Raw genomic sequence first — 18269 nt, forward strand, 5'->3', positions numbered from 1 at the left:
AGAAAACCATTTCATCAGTGATGGCGGTGTACGCTAAGCTGCCACCTGGTGTGCTAGGCATGGCTGCGACTGTCTGAGCAGAGCTGATGTGCACAGCCCTCTGCAAGGTGTCTGTGACCCCCACTGTTGGACAGGAGAGAGCCATCAGGCCCTGAAGCCTGTGCTCCTTCCTGCACCCTCAGCACCCACCCTACTTGGAGGGCCCCAAGAAGTCATGGAGGTCATTGTCTTGAGGCTCTGGAGGTCTCACGGCCAGCCAGCATTGCCCTAGAGGGGCAGGGGTCAAGGCTGAGGGGGGTGGTATGGGGAGAGGAGTGCGGTGTAGAGGAGGGAACCCCCATACTGTGGCTCACTCTAGCTGCTGGAGTAGATGGGGACAAAGAAGGTAGAGGACAAGGCCTAATCCCTGCCCAGGAGTTCCTGTCTGGCTATGGGGACAAGGTCCAAATGTAGGACAGATCCAGAGGTAGTCTGGTGGCCCCAGGTCTGAACCCCTCAGGGGCACCCAGAAGCACAGAAAAGTTTCTGGAATGCACCACGGTCCCATACTTCTGCCTTCCCATGGGCTGTTCCTTTACCTGAAATACCCTAGTGAACTCCTACTCATCCTTCAAGACCCTAGCATGAGCCTCTGCTGACTCCTTCCTTCTTCCCCCTGGAGCAGTGAGGACCTCTGAACTCTGGGCACCCACTGTTACATCACCTGCCTCCCCCCACACCTTTGAGCTGTAAGTCGGGCACAGTAGCCTGCGAGGGGGCCAGGACCCTTGAATCCAGAATGGCCCTTGGGCCAAGGCCAACCTGAACTTGGGGTCTAGTGCTGCTGCCCAGGGCAGGCAGTTGTGATGACATCAGTCCCAGGAAGGTGAAGCTGGGCAGGATTTGTCACTGGGAGCTGGGAATGCCAGGGCCAGAAAGGGGTGCCCCCTGGTCTTTGAGGCAGCCACATCTCCAGGGACAGGAACCCGCATGATGTAGACAGCAGCTTTGTGAAATAGCCAAGTTGAATGTTCAGAAATGAAAAGCAGTAATAACTGAAATGAAAAAACCTGGTGGATCCATTCAGCAGCAGAGCTAACACAGCAGAAGAGAGCTAGTGTACTAGAAGACAAATTGTGAGGATTGCAATGTTGAGGCAAACACTCGGGAAACTTAGAAGACAACAGATCCAGAGAGTGAAAAGGCTCCGATATGGGTTTGATGGCAGCTCCAGGAGAGGAGAGAAAGGGGCAGAGAAATGTAAAAATAATGCAAGACTCCCTGCGAATCCTTGGAAGGATAAATCCACACCCAGACACATCTCAGAGAAATCACAGAAAACCAAAGTCAAAGAGAAGATACCAAACAGCCGGAGAAAAAAGACAGACAACCAGCCCAGAAACAGGCTGCAGCAGGTTTTGACAGTAGAGGCCACGAGGCTGAGAATCAGCAACAACCAGATGCTGAAGGGAAAGCATCACCTACCAACTCTCTGACCCTGTGAAGGTATCTTTCAAGCTCAGGGCAAGATAAAGACATTTTTAGAAAAATAAGAGTGAAGAGTTTGTGTCCAGCAGACCCAGGCTCGAGGAAACTCTAGAGTACCTATTTTAAGCATAAGCAGAGTCTGAGATGCAAGAAAGAATGCTGGGGATAGCAAATGTGTGGGGAAACATAAATGAACACCGTCTAAAGGGGCAATGACAAGAAAAATGCGAGAATTCACCCCCTATGGTGGTGGGGGTTCCATGGAGCTCTGGAGACTGCCCTCACTTGCTGAGAGGGTAGCTGAGGGAAGGACCCCAAGACCAGAAAGTGGGAGGGGGTGTGAAGAAACAGCCTAAACCCCAATTATTTCCACTGGTGTCTTTTATTAATGAATGCAAAATACAGTACTAATTGAGACGGGCATGCATCGCGGACAACAGGCACACAAGCGACAGAAACCAGGGGTCAAAGGGCCTCAATTATGTCTGAGGTAGAGTGAAGGGGTGGTGGGCAGGGGGGCAGTGGTGGGGAGGAGGGAGCACCGGCCGTCCTGGTCGGGACTGTGGGCCACAGAAGGGCTCTGGGTGGTGTGTCTGCCACATTGTGAAAAACAGACATTTAAAAATATTTTCACGGCCCCTAATTTGTTTCTGTTCCCCTCTTGCTTGGACCCCCTTTGGGGATTCTTTTGTTACTGGGCTTGCTGGGGTGTCTCCCCCCTTTTTGGTGTTTGGTCTCCACAGGACCCCATCCTCTCCACTCACCCTCGTCTGAAAAATAAAGGAGCTTCGTGTTGAAAACGCCAAGGCTGCCTCCCAGGTAGCTGGAGGCCAGGCGCGTTAAGAAAGACCCTTTTTCTCTATAAAAATAGTTTCGCGTTATAAAAGGGTGGCACTCCCCACTGATGGGGAGGACATCAGTGTGTGAAAATGGTCTGGGTGGAAGTCCCATCGTGGCGGGGCCGGGTGGGGACGAGGGTGCTGGGGAGCGGGCTCTGCTCCCAGGTTCTGATGGCATGGGTGGGAGAGAAGGGGTGCTGGGGGCGCTGGCAGGAGGAAAGCATCCCTCCTCTCCCGGGATCTTGTGGGGAGGGGCGTGAGGGGATCTAGGTGCCTGGGGAGAGGCGAGGCGGCCCCTCCTTTCTCGGGTGCTGTGTCAGGATGGGGCTGGGGGGAGACAAGGGTGGCCCCGTGACCCTGGCCGCGGGCAGGCGGTCAGTTGAGCAAGGTCCCGTAGAGCTGGGCTTTCGTGAGGCTGTCCTTGCGGCTCAGGCCAGAGCCAGCAGTCCGCGGGAAGGCCTGCTGGGGGCTGAGGCGGGCCGCGGGGTGCATTTCCGGAGAGGCCTCCATGGAGCTGGGCTCCAGGGAGTCCCGGGAACTGTGGGGGCTGTGCTCACTGCCATAACCGGGGCCGTGTTCCCGCTCCGGGCTGCCCCTGGCCCCGCACAGCTGCACCCTGAGCCTCTCCCCATCGCCCTCACCAGACGCATAGCTGGGCAGGGGGTCGGCCGAGCGGCCGGGGCTCAGGCTCAGATCCCCTCCGGGCCGCAGGAAGCAGGGCTCAGACAGGCGGCCCTGGGACAGGTCGTCGCCCTCCGAGAAGCTGTCCGCCTTGTAGCTGGCGTAGAGGGGGCTGCCGCGGCCCTCGGCCTTCTTGCCTGGGCTGCCCCCGCCGCTGCCGCCGTAGTAGCGTTCGGAAAAGCTGCAGGGCGAGACGCGGCCGGCGCTGGGGGGCGAGTAGGTGTAGGCGCCGATGTCCTCCACGCCCAGGGAGCGCCACGGACCCCGCAGGTCCTCCCGGGAGAGCCGGGCCGTCCCCGGTTTGGCCCGCAGGCTCCACAGGTTTGGGGGCATCAGGGCCTGCCGGGGGCCCGGGGAGGCCGGGAAGCGGAAAGGCTCAGCTGGGTACGGCGACACGGTCCGTGTGAACCCCGGGGCCACTTCGGCCTCGAGCGGGGCGGCCACCGCGGCCGCGGCCTTGGCGAAGCGCGGGCTGCCCTCGTAGGTGGCGGAAGCGGCAGCGGCGGCGGCGGGCGGTTTGCGGTCGAAGAGCTCGTCGCGGCTGTTCAGGTAGACGGCCTGCTGCGAGGCGGTGAGCGTGCTGGCCCGCGCCAGCTCCTTCTCCTCCGACGTGGCGCTGAAGCTGGAGTAGGAGCTGGACGTGGGCAGCGAGCCCGCGTAGCCCGGGAAGGCCTCGTGCCGGAAACCTGCAGGGAAGGCCGCGGCCTCCTCCTCCTCGGCCGCGCTGTCGGTGGAGTTCTGCGCCTGCAGGAAGCCCACGTCGGTCACCGGCGCGTCCACACTGGGCCTCCGGTCGCGCGGCCGCTCCTCAGGGCAGTAAAGGGCTGTGTCGCTGCAGTGGACATCCCCCTTGAATGGTGGCCGCGACCCGGGCTTCTCGGCTGCGTCGCGGAAGGCCAGGTCGCAGACCGAGGCGTCCGAGAGGCGGGAGGACAGGCTTGCAGGGTCGGGCTTCTCCAGCACCTTGGCAATGACGCAGGAGGGGACGCTGTCAGCATAGGCCGGGTGGCAGAGCGGGGAGGGCAGGCTGCAGCCATGCTTCTCCATGTGCAGGCTCACGCGCTCCTGGAAGTCGGAGGGCAGCTGGAACAGGCGCGAGGGGAGGGCAGGGTGGGACAGGGGTCAGCTGGGTGGCCCAGAGGCCCGAGATGGCCAGCCAGGAGAGACGGACAGGCAGACAGACAAACCAACAAGGAGCTCATTTCCCAGGGCTTCTCAAATCCCACAAGCTATAGTCAGGGCCTAGGACTCTGCATTTAAAAAGCTCCTGGGGACTTGATGTGACATTGTTGTCCCAGGATCCCTGGTGGTCTCTCACCACCAACCCAGCAGAGTCCAGAGGTGGCCTTCAGCCAGAGAAGCTAGACTGGGCTCTGAGTTGCTATCCCCTCTCCACTTCCCCCCCTCTACTTCCCACCCAGTGAGGGGCCTGACTTGCCCTCCCAGCCCCTGGCATTTTGTGGGGGGCACCCCACATGCAACCCCATCATGCCAGCTTGGGGGTTCCTGTACAAGGCACAGAAACAGATGCAACAAAGATTGGGGTGGAGGGGCCAGTGCCCAGTGCCCGGCAGTGCCTGCACTAGCACCTGGCCTCAGGGGTTGTCATGCTACTGTTTGATCTATTTTGTGAGAATCTTGGGCATGGTCCAGGCTAGGAGGGGTCGTGGACAAAGGCAAGGGCTGAGGATGCATGTGGGGGGGTGGGCAACAGGGGAAGGCTGGGGTCTCTGGCATCTGAGGGCCCCACGTCCTGGGCCGGTTCATGCCCCCATGAAACTGACACCTTGCCTCTGAACCAGGTGCTTGGTAATTGTGTCTAAACCATACCAGGGTCTTATCACCTCATTGGAGCTCAGCAAATAGGGGCCTGGGAGGCTGGGATGAGGATGGCGGCCTGGGGGCTCTGGGAAAGCAAGACCCTGGGAGAGGGCAGACAGGCCCAGGAGGTCCCAGGTATCCCCGCCCAGCCGTCAGGGGTGGGTGAGGTGGTGCACGTGGGGAGCAGCCCCCTGGCCGTATCTCAGAAAGGACAAGACACACAGTCACCCAGCCCCTTCCCCTCGAGGGACCCAAGTTGCCGTGGGGGGCAGGGCACCAAGGTCACGGCCTGGCTGCCGGGTCACGGTCACGTTACCTCGGACACCTTATGGACCCTGCGCTGGTTGTGGCTGCACTGCAGCAGCTGGGCCGCTAGGTTGCAGTCCTTCCTATAGAGCTCCTACAAGACAAGAGAAGGGGTTCGGGCCTTGTCGCCCTGCCCAGTGCCAGTGGGGAGTCCAGGTAGCCAGAGCGGCCCCTCTCGGGCCTTGTGCTCTTGCCTGCAGAAGAGGGGCTGGCCTCTGAGCTGGAGCTGCTGCCCAGACAGTACCCTGAGGTCCTGCTGAGGTGAGAAACTCTTACAGGTGGAGGGCAGCAGTGGGGGAAGGGACTCCGATGACCCCTGAGCTCCTGGAGACCCCTTAGGCATGTGGACCAGAGCCCTGGGGGCAGGTAGGGTCTCCCCAAGTCCCTTCAAAGGGGGCTTAGCAGTGAGTGGTGGGCACCAAACAAGGCACAAGGAAATGAGCCCACAGCTCCCACCCCCCATCATGTGTCCGGTTCACACACCCCTTGGCTAGAGTGCAGTCTGCAACAGCAGGCAGCTGCGGGGATGGGCAGGGGACAGGAGTGGTGGGGGACAGAGGAACGAGTGTGACCCCAGGCCCGAGGTGGGGGGCAGCTCAGCCTCCTGAGCTGAAAACAGATGCAAACAGTAGGACCCAGGGGGTCTGGTTTCGTCTTTGGAAAATCTCTGTTGCATGTGCCTGTGGTTGAGCCTTTTGTTTACCCTATCCCTACCCCCTGCAGCACAGGTTCTGACAGCCAGCCCCAAGGGCCCTGAGGCCCACCCATGTTGCCTCTGGGTGCTCCTGGCCAAGAGCCATCCCCATGGTCCCAGGTGACCAAGGTCCAGACTGTCTAAAGGCATGGGGACCCCTCCTCTCCCCCAATCCTGGGCCTGGAGGCCCCTCCCCTTCACCCTCTGCATTTTCCTGGGCCTCCTGGGCACAGTATAGTCAGCCAGGAGCCCAGGACTGGCTCTCCTGGTGGGCCCGTGGGCAGTGGACACTGCCCAACCAGACCAGTGATGCCATTGAGACCCCACAGGCCACAGCCAGGAAGCCATGCTGCTGGGGCACGAGGGCTACTTTGTGCCATCCTGGCCAGGGCCCCTGGCTGAGGTGGCTGTGTGCAAGGGACAGGCTTCTGGCTCCAGGAAGAGGTACTGAAGGGTCCCTGTGGGCAGAGGCAGGGGCAGGGGCAGCAGTATAAGCTACAGCACAAACACACAGACCTGCGTTTGAATTCTGCTTCTGCCTACATGCCACCCCCTGGATGGCCTGGGAAGTCACCTGGCCTCAGTTTCCTCAGGTGAACTATCCCCTTGTAGAGGGGGTGAGGACTGGTGGCTGTTCTTGGAAAGGGCCTGGCCCTGTCTCACCAGGAAAACCTATCCCATGTACCCATCCAGCTGCCACTCCATACTTCTCTCCTGTTACTGTCTGTGCATTGGGTCTCTTGTCGCCCGCTTCTCTCTGGAACCCAACACTCCATTGGGAGGGGCCCCCAGCACACTCACTACCTTCCTCAGGTGGCTTCTGGCTCCCACCCTCCCCTGGCGCCTACCCAGGTGCCCCCACCCCCCCACTCCCACTAGCTCCTCCCTCCCAGATGTCCTTGCTGGGTCTTTTCCTCTAACCAGGATTCTGAGAGCTGCCCCTGTCCTGGGGTCTCCCCCTTTCTGCACACATACTTGGTGGTCCCCACTGGCATGGGGCTTTAACCAGCACCCATATGCTGGTGTCTCCCCTAAACTCTGGACCCCAGTGATGTCTGACCACCTTCTTGACGTCACCACCTGGACCTCTAGGGGAAATCTTGACCCAGCTCCTCGCACTCCACACCTGCCCTGCTGCGGGCATACTGACCCATGCTGCTGCGGGAAATGCAGGTTACCCCATTGGTTCAGACTGAACCCTGTGGTGGGCCTGGGCCCCTCTTTCTCGTGCACCCCATATCCAAAACCCTGTTATATCCTGTTGGTTCTATCTTCAAAATATAACCAGAGTCTGAGCCCTTCTTCCTGCCCAAGGGCCACCATGTTGGCCAAACCACCACCCCCTTCACTCGGGCTGGTACAGTAGCCTCTTTCCTCTTCTCCCTGTTCTTGCTTTCATTTGTTCTCAGCACAGCAGCCTCTTAAGCCCAGTTAAACCATAAGTCCAATCCCGTTACTCCTCTGCTCAAGAACCTTTGATGGCTCCCTAGTTCCCTCTGAAGAAAGCCCAGTTTCTCAATAAGAGCTTATACAACATGGCCTCCTATCACTTTTCTGACCTCACCCTGGAGTCCCCAGTGGCTCACTCTGTTCTCTGCTGTTCTTCAAATTGGCACACCTTCACCTCCACAGTTCTTTCTAGCTGGAGTGAAAGCTCTTCCCCGTGATACCCCTGCAGCTGGCTCCCTTGCCCCCACTAGGTCTTGGCTCGAGCAGCATCTTCCAAACATACCTTGAAATCTACAGACCCCATAGCCAGCTACTCCCTAGCACCACTCCCTGCAGCACGGACCACTTCTAACCTGCTACACAGCTGGGATGTTTGATTTGCAGTCCGTGTCTCTCCCACTCAGATGATGACTCCAGGTGGGCAGGGACCTTTTTGCCTATGCCTGTGTTGCTCACGCTGGGTCCTGGGAGCCTTGTAGCATCTTTAGGGCATGCGGGAGGCCCTAATTAGCAAAGGAGGGGTCTGTGGTAGGGGACCAGCAAAGGGGCCTGGGCCATCTCATAGGCCCCTGAGATCAGGCCCCAGGGGGACCACCCAGCTCGAGATGTGATGCTGGGGCTGGCGGCAGACTGAGAGTCCTGAGTGAACAGAAACCCACCCACATGGGATCACCAGGCCCCTGCATGCCTGGATACGGGCTTTGTTTTCTTCCAGCGGAGGGTGTGTGTGGAGGGTCACCTGGGAGGCAGCCCCTGTCCGCCCGCTCCAGCTCCACCCCTGAGGGGGGAGGGGACGGTCACTCACGTTGTCCTCTGACAGCTTGTCGATGGTCACCTTGGCCTCCAGCAGGTGGCTGTTAAGGGCGACAATCTCGTGGCTAAGCGCGCGCTTCTCCTCCTCATAGTGCTGGCCCTGGGGAACGGGGGGTGGTGGGTGGGGCAGTTAGCGTACAAGGGGGCTCCTGGTGGAGGGCATTGGGCCATCTGTCTGTTACCCCTGGGTGGGCAGCCCTAGAGGCCTTGGACAGGTAGCCCTGGTTAGGGAGGTTGGAAGGAGAGGCCAGTGCAGGTGAGGGCTGAAGTGGTCCTCGGCCCTCTTGTAGTGTTAATATTGAGAGGCCCCAAGGAATGAGTAGCAGCACAGGTTGACAAGCATTCAAACCCTGGCTCCGCTGACAAGCCAGAAGGCCTGTGTCCCTTTCTCCTGAGCCTCAGGGTCTCATCTGGGACAGGGAGCTCCTCACAGGAGCCTGGGATGACCTGCCGCCCATCAGGAGCACAGCTGTGAGCGGTAGGTGTTGTTCATTATAACTGGCTCTTCCCCAACTGCTGGGGGTACTCCAGGCGCCTACAGTGCAAGGCAGAGCCCTCTCCTGGCCCAGCTTACCTGGTGGCAGAGTGGCTCCCTGGGTGCTCCAGCAGGAACAAGTCCCTGCCTCTGGGCGGGCAGCCTAAGCTGGGGCTGCCGTCCCCACTGCATGGCCTCCCTCCCCCAGCTCCTGCTTGCAGGGCAACAGGGCCAGCTCTAACCCTCGACTTCCCTGTCTAACTGTCAGGGCTCGGGCTTCCAGCCCACCCTCCCAGTGGAGAAGGAAGGGTGGGTGTGTGGGGGATGACCAGTTCCACCTGGAGTGTTCAGGGGACAAGACCTTGAGGTCTGGCTCCTGGAGGGGCAAGGGGAGAGCCCCAGGCCCAAGCAGGACAGTGCTGGGCGGTGTCCTGCACTCCACAACCCTCTGGCCGGCCCAGGGATGGAGCCAGCTGCAGGTGTGGCTGGGGTGGTGCATGGCAGCACTCACCATGCGGTACAGCTTGTCCTCCAGCTCCTGGTTGATTCTCTGCAGGGCCATGTAGTTGCTTTGTATCCTACAACCGGAGAGGAGGAGTGTGCTGTGCCAGACACTCCCGGGAACCCCACAACCACACAGCCTACTGGGCAGAGCAGGGCTAGACACATGTCTCCAGAGTCCACCCCACTTGCCCCGCCCAGCCCAGGGACCCCAGGAACAGCGGTTAGGACCCTGGTGGACCAGCTGGGGTCGGGAAAAGTCCCATCTGGTTCACTCTCTGCTGCACCCAATAATCATGGTAGAAAGAAGGAAAGGGCAGGGAGGGGTGCCACGGGAACAACCTGTCCTTCGGCAAAGCTGGCCGTGTGGGCTCAAATCCTGCCTTTATTGCTCCTGGCATTGAATGTGGCTTTGGAAAGGAGCTGGCCTTCACGAGCCTTTTGTCGTAGTCTGCCCTTGGGTCAAGGCTTGGGTACCATTCCTGAGTCGGCCACTCTGCCTCATCTGGGCCCCACCCCCTCACCTGCGCAGCTTCTCCGTGACCTTCTCGAGCTCTTCCTGTGCACGCCGCAGCTCAATCTCCAGGTAGTGGCGCGTGGAGTCGAACTCGGTTTCCAGCTTCTCGAGCTTGTGCGTGGTGTAGGACAGCCGCTTGCGCAGCTCACCCTTCTGCTCCTGCAGAGCACTGCAACGACACGCGGCGGTGGGCCGGGCCGCGGCGCTGAGCGCGGGGAAACTGAGGCCCGCACCAGCCAACTGGCCGGGACGCTGTATGGATGCACACCGGGTGCACCGGACCGCATGAACACATGTGAGCGTAAAACACACACGCAGCCTCCATCCAGGTGGCACTGCCCCCTGCCTCCCTGACCCTTAGCCAGTCTGGCCAGCGCCCCTCAGCACCCCCATCAGAAGAAAAGCACTCTGCAGTCACCAGGGAGGATGGAGCAGGGAGGAAATGGCACAGACCCCAGAAACTTGAGGGGGAGTGTGTCTGGGGTGGTCCAAAGGACTCTGGTTTGTAGAGAACCTGCCAGTTCGGGCTGTTTCAGTTTATAGGGCCCCTCACTTTCCTCTTCCCACAGCCCTGGGACGGGGCCACTGGGGCCGTGTGGGCAGCGCTGTGAGACCAGGCTTCCCTCTCCCGAGGGCTGTGAGGCCCCTGCAGACTTTGCCACCTCCCTGGGCCAGGAGAGGGCCGGCCACGATGTCCTGATACCCAGGCAGCTTCCCCTGCACTGGCCTCTGAGATTGTGTGCAGTGGAAACCCAGCCAAACCTGGCTGCACAAGTGCCACTTCCTCCAGGAAGCTTTCTAGAACCCCTGATGGGGCTCCCAGGCTCCAGGATCTATCCCCTGCCCCCACAGGTGGGTGGCTCCTCAAGGGTGAGATCCCAGGATCCTGAGCCTTCCACACTCAGGGAAAACAGCCCAGCTGCACCCTAGCACCAGGGGAGGCATACAATAAATTGCCTTCCTGAGGCACCACAACTGGGGATAGGTGAGGAGGTGCAGATGTGGGCGTCAGGTCCCTGGGGACGGGCTCTGAGCTCCAGAAGGGCAGGGCCTTCCTGTTGGGCACTGTGACCAGCACCCGGTAAACAGGCACTAACCCCATGTGCATTTCTGCTTATTGGTCTTTGGTGTCTTTGCTTTAAGGCTTTGGTCTCTGCCCAAAAGTGTCCCCTGAGACTCAGCCCTCGGCCTCGTGCACTCACTGGCGGGGCCTGTGTGTTCTCGTCTGCTGAGCCCAGGACGCGCTGGCACCATGACATATTTCATCCTCTCTGAGTCCAACGCAGATGTGACTATCATTCCCATTTTACAGATGGGGAAACAGAGGCTCAGAGAAGTAAAATATCTGCTCACAGTCACACAGCTAAGGCAGTGGATCTGCTCCAGGGCCCCTCTTGCAACCCTCTTGCTATAAGCTGGTGATCTGCTGGCATAGAAATAGGCAGGAGGAAAACAGAAGGAAGCTCTGATTGGTCCCAGGGGTTCTCAGCCCTGGCCACCCATTAAAGATCACTGGAGAGCTTTAGAAACCATCCCCTGCCCTTGCCACCCCCCCACCCCCCCCCCGACCACCTGATCCCCTCTGTGTGGGGCCGGGCAATCTGGAAGTTAGGAAGTTCTGAAGCATGGGACAGTGAGACCAGTGGCCTCTGAGCAGGCAGAGGGGGCAGGAGGCTGCTGGGGAAAGGACCCATCCTTAATGGAGAACACGAGGAACAAGTGACACTGGTCAGAGCCACTGGTGAACTCCAGCCTGACAGCAGGGAGTGGTGGGCAGCTCTGGCCATGCACCTGGGCTGCCCACTCTCTGCTGAGCCTCAGTTTCCCCTGGGGAAGTGAGGACTGGCCTCCTCCTGCCTGCCGAGCCAGGAAGGGTGAAACATGGTGAATGGGTGAGGCTTGGCCTGGAGCTGGGGCGCTGCTGGGGCCTGGGGCCTTCATAGCTGGGCAGGGCGAATGGAGGGCCTCCCTGAGGCCACACTTGTCACACCCGTGTGTGGGGCCAGCAAGGTCCCGGGAAGAAAGCAGGAGACAGGGCAATGCACAGATGTCCTGTGGGCACCAAGCCCTGGCTCTAGAAAAATCCTGCCCAGATTGATGCCCAGGTCTGAGTGGGGGCCTGAGCCCGGGGCGCGAGGGCTGGGATAGGCACTGCCCCCAGCCAATTCTTGGATGCGCCCTTTCGGTGGGTTTGCTGTGGGGAGCAGGAGAGTAAGGGTGTACAGTGCTCGGCCATATCGTGGGGCGGGGCAGGAGGGAAGTCCCTGGGTGTCCCACTGGAAACCCGGGTGCAGAAGGGATCCTGAACGAGTGCCTACACTTCCGGGCCCCCATAACCCCCAAGGCGAGTGAGGGGTGCGGCGGGCAGTCAGGAGGTCTCCTCCCAGCACTGGGGGACCCTCGGCTATCACCCCTCCCACCCCACTGTGCTCTCAGTTGCAGACTCTGAATCTACCACACTCGTTCCCCTGGGCACGCACCCAGCAAACCTTGATTATGCTTTCTTGGATTCCTGCCCGGGCCTATATTTTAAAAAATAAATAAAAATAGACTTGTTTCGCTCTTGAGAACCTCAGAGATGGGCAGGGCCCCTCAGCACCCAATAATTAGTACCCAAAGAGGATGTAGAGTAGCAAGCACAAGAAAGGGAAGCCCAGAGGCAAAGCACCACTCAGCTCCCACGCAGGCCTGCCTGGAAGGCTCTGTGGCTTTGCCCTGTCTTAGGGTCTGCCTCCTCTTCCAGGCAGCCTTCCTTGACTGCCACCTCTGGCATCTGCAGCTACAAATCACAGCATGCCCCATACTGCCCTCAGCCCCAGGTGGCTTCACAGCCTTGGCCCTCTGTCCTCAGTGAGGTGGCTAATAGCTGGGGCTCTCCCAGCTCATCCAGAGTGCCCTACTACAGGAACAGGGATTCAACGGGGGGTGGGCCTGTGGCCCCCAAAGCCTCTTGCTCCTTGCAGGGAACTCTCTTTGCCTCCAGGTGCCCATGGGCAGGTGGCCCCGGGTGGGTACATGGATTTGTGGGCAACGTGCTCAACAACGTGCTCTGGGTAGGCCCAACCCCTAGGGACCCGAGAAGAACACTATGCCTCAGGGGCTGAGGCAGATGAGCTGGAGGCCCTGGGCTGTGGACAAGCCAGCAAAACACCTAGCGTGGGCCACCAGAAGCCACCTCGGTCATGCCTCCACCTGTGGCATGGGGGGGGTGGTCAGGGTGAAGAAACTGCAGGCTCTCCCCCAGCTCTCTGTCACAGGGCTGCACCACCCTGCAAGTGGCTGTCTGTCCACTCCACACCACTCCAACCTTGGCCCTCAGTCCTTGCATCCAGCCTCCTGCCCTCACACAGCCTCTAAGATCTGCACCTCATCCTGGGCTAGGTTTCCACAGGGCATCCCCAGTGCACATCCTGGCCTCCTGGAGCCAGAGAACTCCCGTCTTGGCCACCATGACCCCTGGCACAGCACAGGCACCATCCCCACGCAGCAGAGCAGACACGGCCCTGCCCCTGCGGTGACAGGTGCCTCGGCTCCCGGGAAGGACAGTGTGGGGAGAGCTGGGCTGGGAGTCAGGCTGGGCAGGGTCCCCAAGGGAGAGGAGGGCTCCTGCTGGCCAGCGTGGATGCCCAGGCTCTCACCACCACCAACCCTCTACCCCTGACCCCTGATGAGAACCTCTTGTTCCTTGCTCTACTTGCTGCTGATGGGGGCTGCTCAACCACCTGCACAGTCCTGGCCCCCTGGAGCCTCGGTTTCCCCCACGATGGCCTTCTGGACACAACGAGTGGCCCCTGTCCTTCCTGGACTGCCCCTACGCTCCCGGAGCTCCTCCCCTCCAGACTTTCCGTCTGGACCACACACAGGCACTGCACATTATCAATCAACCATGCCCCTCTTGGGGACAGGCACAGCCACTCATTGTCCCTGGTCAGAAACTTGACAGGCCACGGAGTCCCCCCACCAGGGTGATGACCCAGATCCTGTGTGAACCCAGCCTCAGTTTCCTCATCTGTGAAAGCAGGAGCTCATGTTCTCCCATAGGGGGAGGGGAGGGCTGGTCATGTGATCCCTGCACTGTGCTGCATTCGAACCACCCTGGAGAAGTAGGAGGAAGTTAGAGGGGCACGGCGCGCAGTGGGCCCCAGTCTGCCGGGGACCATTTGGGGAGGTGGGTGGGGCCTCAGCAGCCTGTGCGTCTCCCGAGGATGCGGGTGAAGATGAGAGAGGCAGCATGTGGAAGCAGACCCTCGGCAGGGGCTCACGGAGGGAAGGGGGCGTCCTCCCTGGAGGGGGCAGCCAGCAGGCGGCTTCCTGATCCCGACCCAGCCTGGACCGGCTTCCCCAAGTCCACGCCCACCTCTGCAGATGAGGGCCCTGCTGGGATCCGGGCTTCTGCCCCTGCCACGGGCGCGGGTCCCGCTCCCCCCCACCCTCGGTGAATTCAGCCAGAAGGGGAACCTGACCTTACAGGGCGTGGGCGCTGGGGTGGGTGCTGGGAAGCCCCAGAGCACTCTCCCACCGCACAGGCCCCTGGGAAGAGCTGAGCAGCTCCCAGGGCTCGAGGCCTTTCCCTTCTGCCTGGCGCACAGTGAGGCCTCCAGCCACCTCCCCTCTTTCCACCTGGAGCCCCTCTGGCCACTTGCAGGACAGAGCCCTGCCTCAGGCCGGGGCTGGTGAGGCAAGGGGGGGTGAGGCCTTGTCCCCGATGAGGGGCCAGCCCAGCAGGCGGGGCCCTGGGAGCCCCTTCCCCACTCTGGGCCTCGGCCTCCCCAGCCATCATGGGGGAGTTAGACGCAGACAGGGGACGGACGTCTGGGAACAGACGCAGAGACACCAGAGAGCTGGGGAGACAACAGGTATGTTACCTGTCCCAGAGCGAGGGTGAGGACCTGGCCAGTCGGCCCTGCAGGACGCGGGGCTGCCCGAGACACGAGGGAACCCAGGGGCCGTGCAGCCTGTGGGTGAAGAGGACGGAGCTGCTCAGCTCAGGCGGGTGCGGGGGTGGGGAGCCACGCTGGGCCCACCGCTGGGCACTGCCCCAGCCCCGCAGCTGAGGCCAAGGGACATGGGAACGCCAGCCCCACCCCAAAACACGCCTTGTCATCTCCAAGGAACAGGAGAAGGGGGCTCTGAGCTTGTGCACATCCCAGTCCTCGCTGGTCCTCCCCAGAGGGCAGGTGACCTGGCCTGAGACCTCTCACTGGGTCCCATCCCCTAGCGACAGGCTGCACCCACCATTGTAGCCTAGAGGGGGGCCACGGGGATAGCACCCCCCCACACACACACACAGATACACCTCCTCTGAGCCCTTTCAGGTGCACCTTCTGGGCTGGGTTCCCACTAGCCACTGCTCCCTGAGAGCCAGAAGCAAAGAGGATGGAGGGACAGGGTGACCCCACCCCATTCCCCACCCTCTGAGCTGTATGGAGAGTAGGGTTCCGGGGGAGGGGGTGGCTACAAGCTGTGAGGCCTAGGGGAGTCAGGGGTCTAGGGCCAGGGTCTCCCTCCCCTCCCCGGGGATGTTCTCCCCTAGCCCTGCCGTGGGTCGAGTGGGTTGGGGAGGGGCTGGGCGAGCGTGGGTAGACAGGGAAGACGCTGGCCTGCAGAGACCTGTGCGCGGCGGCTCCCGCGGCCCTGACTACCAGGGGCCCAGGCGGGGGTCCCGCACTCTGACGACAGGGGAGACCACCCCAGAGCTCAGGCAATGTAAAGACGCCATGGTGGCCTATCGACAAATGGTCCCATTTACAAAGCAACTGCAAACAGATGCTCACCCAAAACAATGGGAGGAGGGAAAAACAAATGCGGTTAGGACCAGGTGGTGGGATTCTGGGCAATTAAAATTTTTCTTTATACTTTTTCCGCTCTGTTATATGCTCTACAATGAGGATGAAAAGTCAGAAAAAAAAATCTACTGAAGTTCAAACTCTGGTACTAGAGAAGTACCCGGTGCTGAGCCTCCGCCTGATGGTCTGAGGGGGGCAGCAGAGGTTGGGGAGAGCACCCAGCGGCGGGCTGCATCCCTCCCAGCTTCCTGAATCGGCTCCCTGCCTGTAAAGTGGGGCTCCCCCTGCCCCTCGTTTCCTGAGCAGATCTGCAGAGATGTGCCGCAGTCTGCGTCCCCAGCACACTGTGCAGGGTGGCGGCTTGGTGTTCAGGTTGGATTGGACTTTGGAATTTGGGGCGCAGGGTCTCCCCTTGGTGGGTAACCCCAGTGCTTGGGAGCAGCCACATCTGTCCAGTCTGCCCGGGGTGTCCCGGGCCCCTGGCCCAGTAGTTCCCCTAAGATACCTCCCTGGGGCCCCCCTCCACAGGGGCCATGGGCCAACTCAGGGTAGGTGAGTTTTTAGGAGTGAGGGAAGGCAGAGCAGAAGGGAAGCTGGGACTGAGGGGGAACAGGCCCAGGGAAGGGGGCACAGTTGGGATATGACACAGCCTCTGATTGTATTAGCAGCGTTACAGAGTCAGATACACGCTCTGATGCAAACTCTCATCCCAGCCTGTGGTGTGGGGAGGGCTCCCTCCTGCATCTGAGAAGACTGAGGCTCAGAGAGATTAAGCAACTCTCCTGAGTTCACACAGCAAGTCAGGGTGAGAGTGAGACAACCCAGGTCAGTGGGCCCAGAGGCTGGGCCCCTTCCTCCGCTGCTTTCCCACAGCCCCCCAGGCCTGCAAGTGAGAGCAGAGAAGGGAGGGGTGCCGTGTCCCCGGGCAGGTGCTGTACCATGACAGGACTGCCCCTGCCCATGGGCCTGCCACAGTGCTTTGAGAGGATGTAGCCACATGCCTTGCCAGGTGGCAGAAAGGAGAATTAGCTACTCCCCTCCAACGGGGTGGGGGCAAGGGCCCAGAGAATGCTCAGGAGTGGGGGGGACAGTGGGGGTCAGGGCAGTAGCAGGCCTGTGCTCTGCACCCCAGGCTGGCTTGGGTTGGGGGGCGACAGTGTGGACTGTGGGGGAGGGGGGAGGGGAGAAGGGGCCCCCCACGGGCCGTGGGCCCTGACCACAGCCAGGCGCCTGCTGGAGCTTCAGCAACCTGCCCCTGCAAGACCCTCACTCAGCCCAGCTCAGCTGTGGAAGCAGAGGCCCAGGGGGCAGGGTGGGGGAGATGGCAGGGCAGGGTGCTCTCAGCCAGGCCCCTGCAGCCTGAACTGGGGAGCAGGGAGGACCCAGGGCACCCCACCAGAGGACCATGGCTGCAGGAAGTGAACAGCCTTCCTGCAGCTACAATTTTCAACATGGGAAAAGGAATTTTGAGAGAGACTGTCTCATAGGGAGGCCCTGTGGGGGGGGCTGGCAGGAGGTGCCGTGGCTTCTTAATGGAGTTGGGGGCTCACTTCGGGGTGTGGATCCTACCTGCCTAGGGATGCCCCTCCCCCCCCACCGGGTGCCTGGTGTAGGACCAAGGGTCCCTTCCAGGGACGTGGGCCTCAGAGCCCAGGGCCAGCTTTGCTCAGCCCGGTCAGATCCCACACTGTGACCCCACCCGAGGGATGGAAAGGAAAGGGAGAAGGTTTCAGGCAGGCTATTACTACTCCGGCATCCACACACCTTGTCCAACTCCAGTGTCACTGGACATCTGCTCTGAGTCAGCCAGGTCTCCTTCCTGCCCTCACGAGCAGCCTTCCCTGCTCCTCCCCCACTGAAGGGATAATCGCCCCCATTCCTTTCTCATTCTCCGCCAGTGCAGCCACCCTCAGGTCCACCCTCCAGACCGGCACCATGCTGTGCCTTCCACCCAAACGCTCTTCCCTCCTTTCTCTGCACCCCAGATCCTCTCCTTCTTTTGAGGCTCTGCTCAAATGCTACCTCCAGGAAGCCTTTCTTGATTCACCCTCACCAAAGGTTCTCTTTCCTCTCTCCTGTTTCTCCTTTTTCTCTTGCTTGTCCTTTCTCACGGATTTTGATGGCTCGAGCTGTGCAGCCTTCCCATTTGGGAGTCACACCCATCCCTGCTCCCAGTGCTCCTGCTGCCACCCCTCCCTCCACACTGCTGTCAGGAAAGCTTCGCAGCAAAGCGATCCTCCCAGGCTCCCCACTGCCCTTCTGCTCCAGTCTGAGCTTTAGCCCAGCCGCAGGGCCCCTAGGGACCCAGCCCTGCAGATGAAAGCTCCAAACGGGGTTCTTCACTGGAGCCGAGTGAGCATCTTCCTCAAGGGCCAGGACTGTCCCCATCAAGCCAAGTTGGCCTCAGCATCCTGCCACCCTCCCCCATCACCTGAGGCCACCTGAACTCCTGCCCTGCATGCTGGACCCTCCCTGTCAGGTGGGACTCTTGTTGCTATACTGGATACCAGATCAAGGGGTAACCTGGGTGCCCGAAAGGAGACCTTTCCTGCTGTGAGGACCTGGGCCTCTGGAGCTAAGAATCCATGGGGGGGGGTGATCGGTGTGGCCTGCGGCAGAGGGCAGCCCCCACTCCTCTGACAGCTGGGAGTCGTGGCAGTGCTGGGCGCCATGGAGGGGGCCTTGGGGGGGGGGGACGCCTGCTTCAGACTGGGCTGGGGTGTCATCACCCAGCAACCCGCAGTCAGCCAAAGCCTTCCAGGGATCCTGGGGGACAGCATCCAGCTCTGGTGGTCACAGCTCTGCCCCAGCAACACCAAATGACCTGTCTCCCATGCCCGGCTACAGGAGCCTTCCTGGCTCAGTTTAGCGGCTCTGCAGCCTGGCGCTCACTCGCTCATTCCCTCCTGCTCCAGGTTAA

The 18269-nt window shown here is 60.8% G+C and overlaps 1 protein-coding gene across 3 annotated transcripts in view; it reads right to left on the bottom strand.

The window, feature by feature from the left end:
• Nucleotides 1–1840: 1840 nt before the first annotated feature.
• Nucleotides 1841–18269, bottom strand: part of BEGAIN (brain enriched guanylate kinase associated) — a 30447-nt gene continuing 14018 nt past the window's right edge. Inside the window, exons 1-6 of one of the 3 annotated variants that reach the window (XM_077123558.1) lie at nt 14429–14863; nt 9571–9732; nt 9057–9123; nt 8063–8170; nt 5125–5208; nt 1841–4070 (exon numbers count right to left, since the gene is read on the bottom strand). In XM_077123558.1, coding sequence (XP_076979673.1) covers nt 2682–4070; nt 5125–5208; nt 8063–8170; nt 9057–9123; nt 9571–9732; nt 14429–14667 — 2049 coding nt within the window. In that variant the 5' untranslated portion in view covers nt 14668–14863 and the 3' untranslated portion in view covers nt 1841–2681. Of the gene's footprint in view, nt 4071–5124; nt 5209–8062; nt 8171–9056; nt 9124–9570; nt 9733–14428; nt 14864–18269 lie in introns of those variants that run through there. The other 2 variants (XM_077123560.1, XM_077123559.1) reach the window with 2 other exon arrangements.

This window comes from Tamandua tetradactyla, chromosome 12 (assembly GCF_023851605.1).
Source record: "Tamandua tetradactyla isolate mTamTet1 chromosome 12, mTamTet1.pri, whole genome shotgun sequence".
NCBI classification, from domain to species: domain Eukaryota; kingdom Metazoa; phylum Chordata; class Mammalia; order Pilosa; family Myrmecophagidae; genus Tamandua; species Tamandua tetradactyla.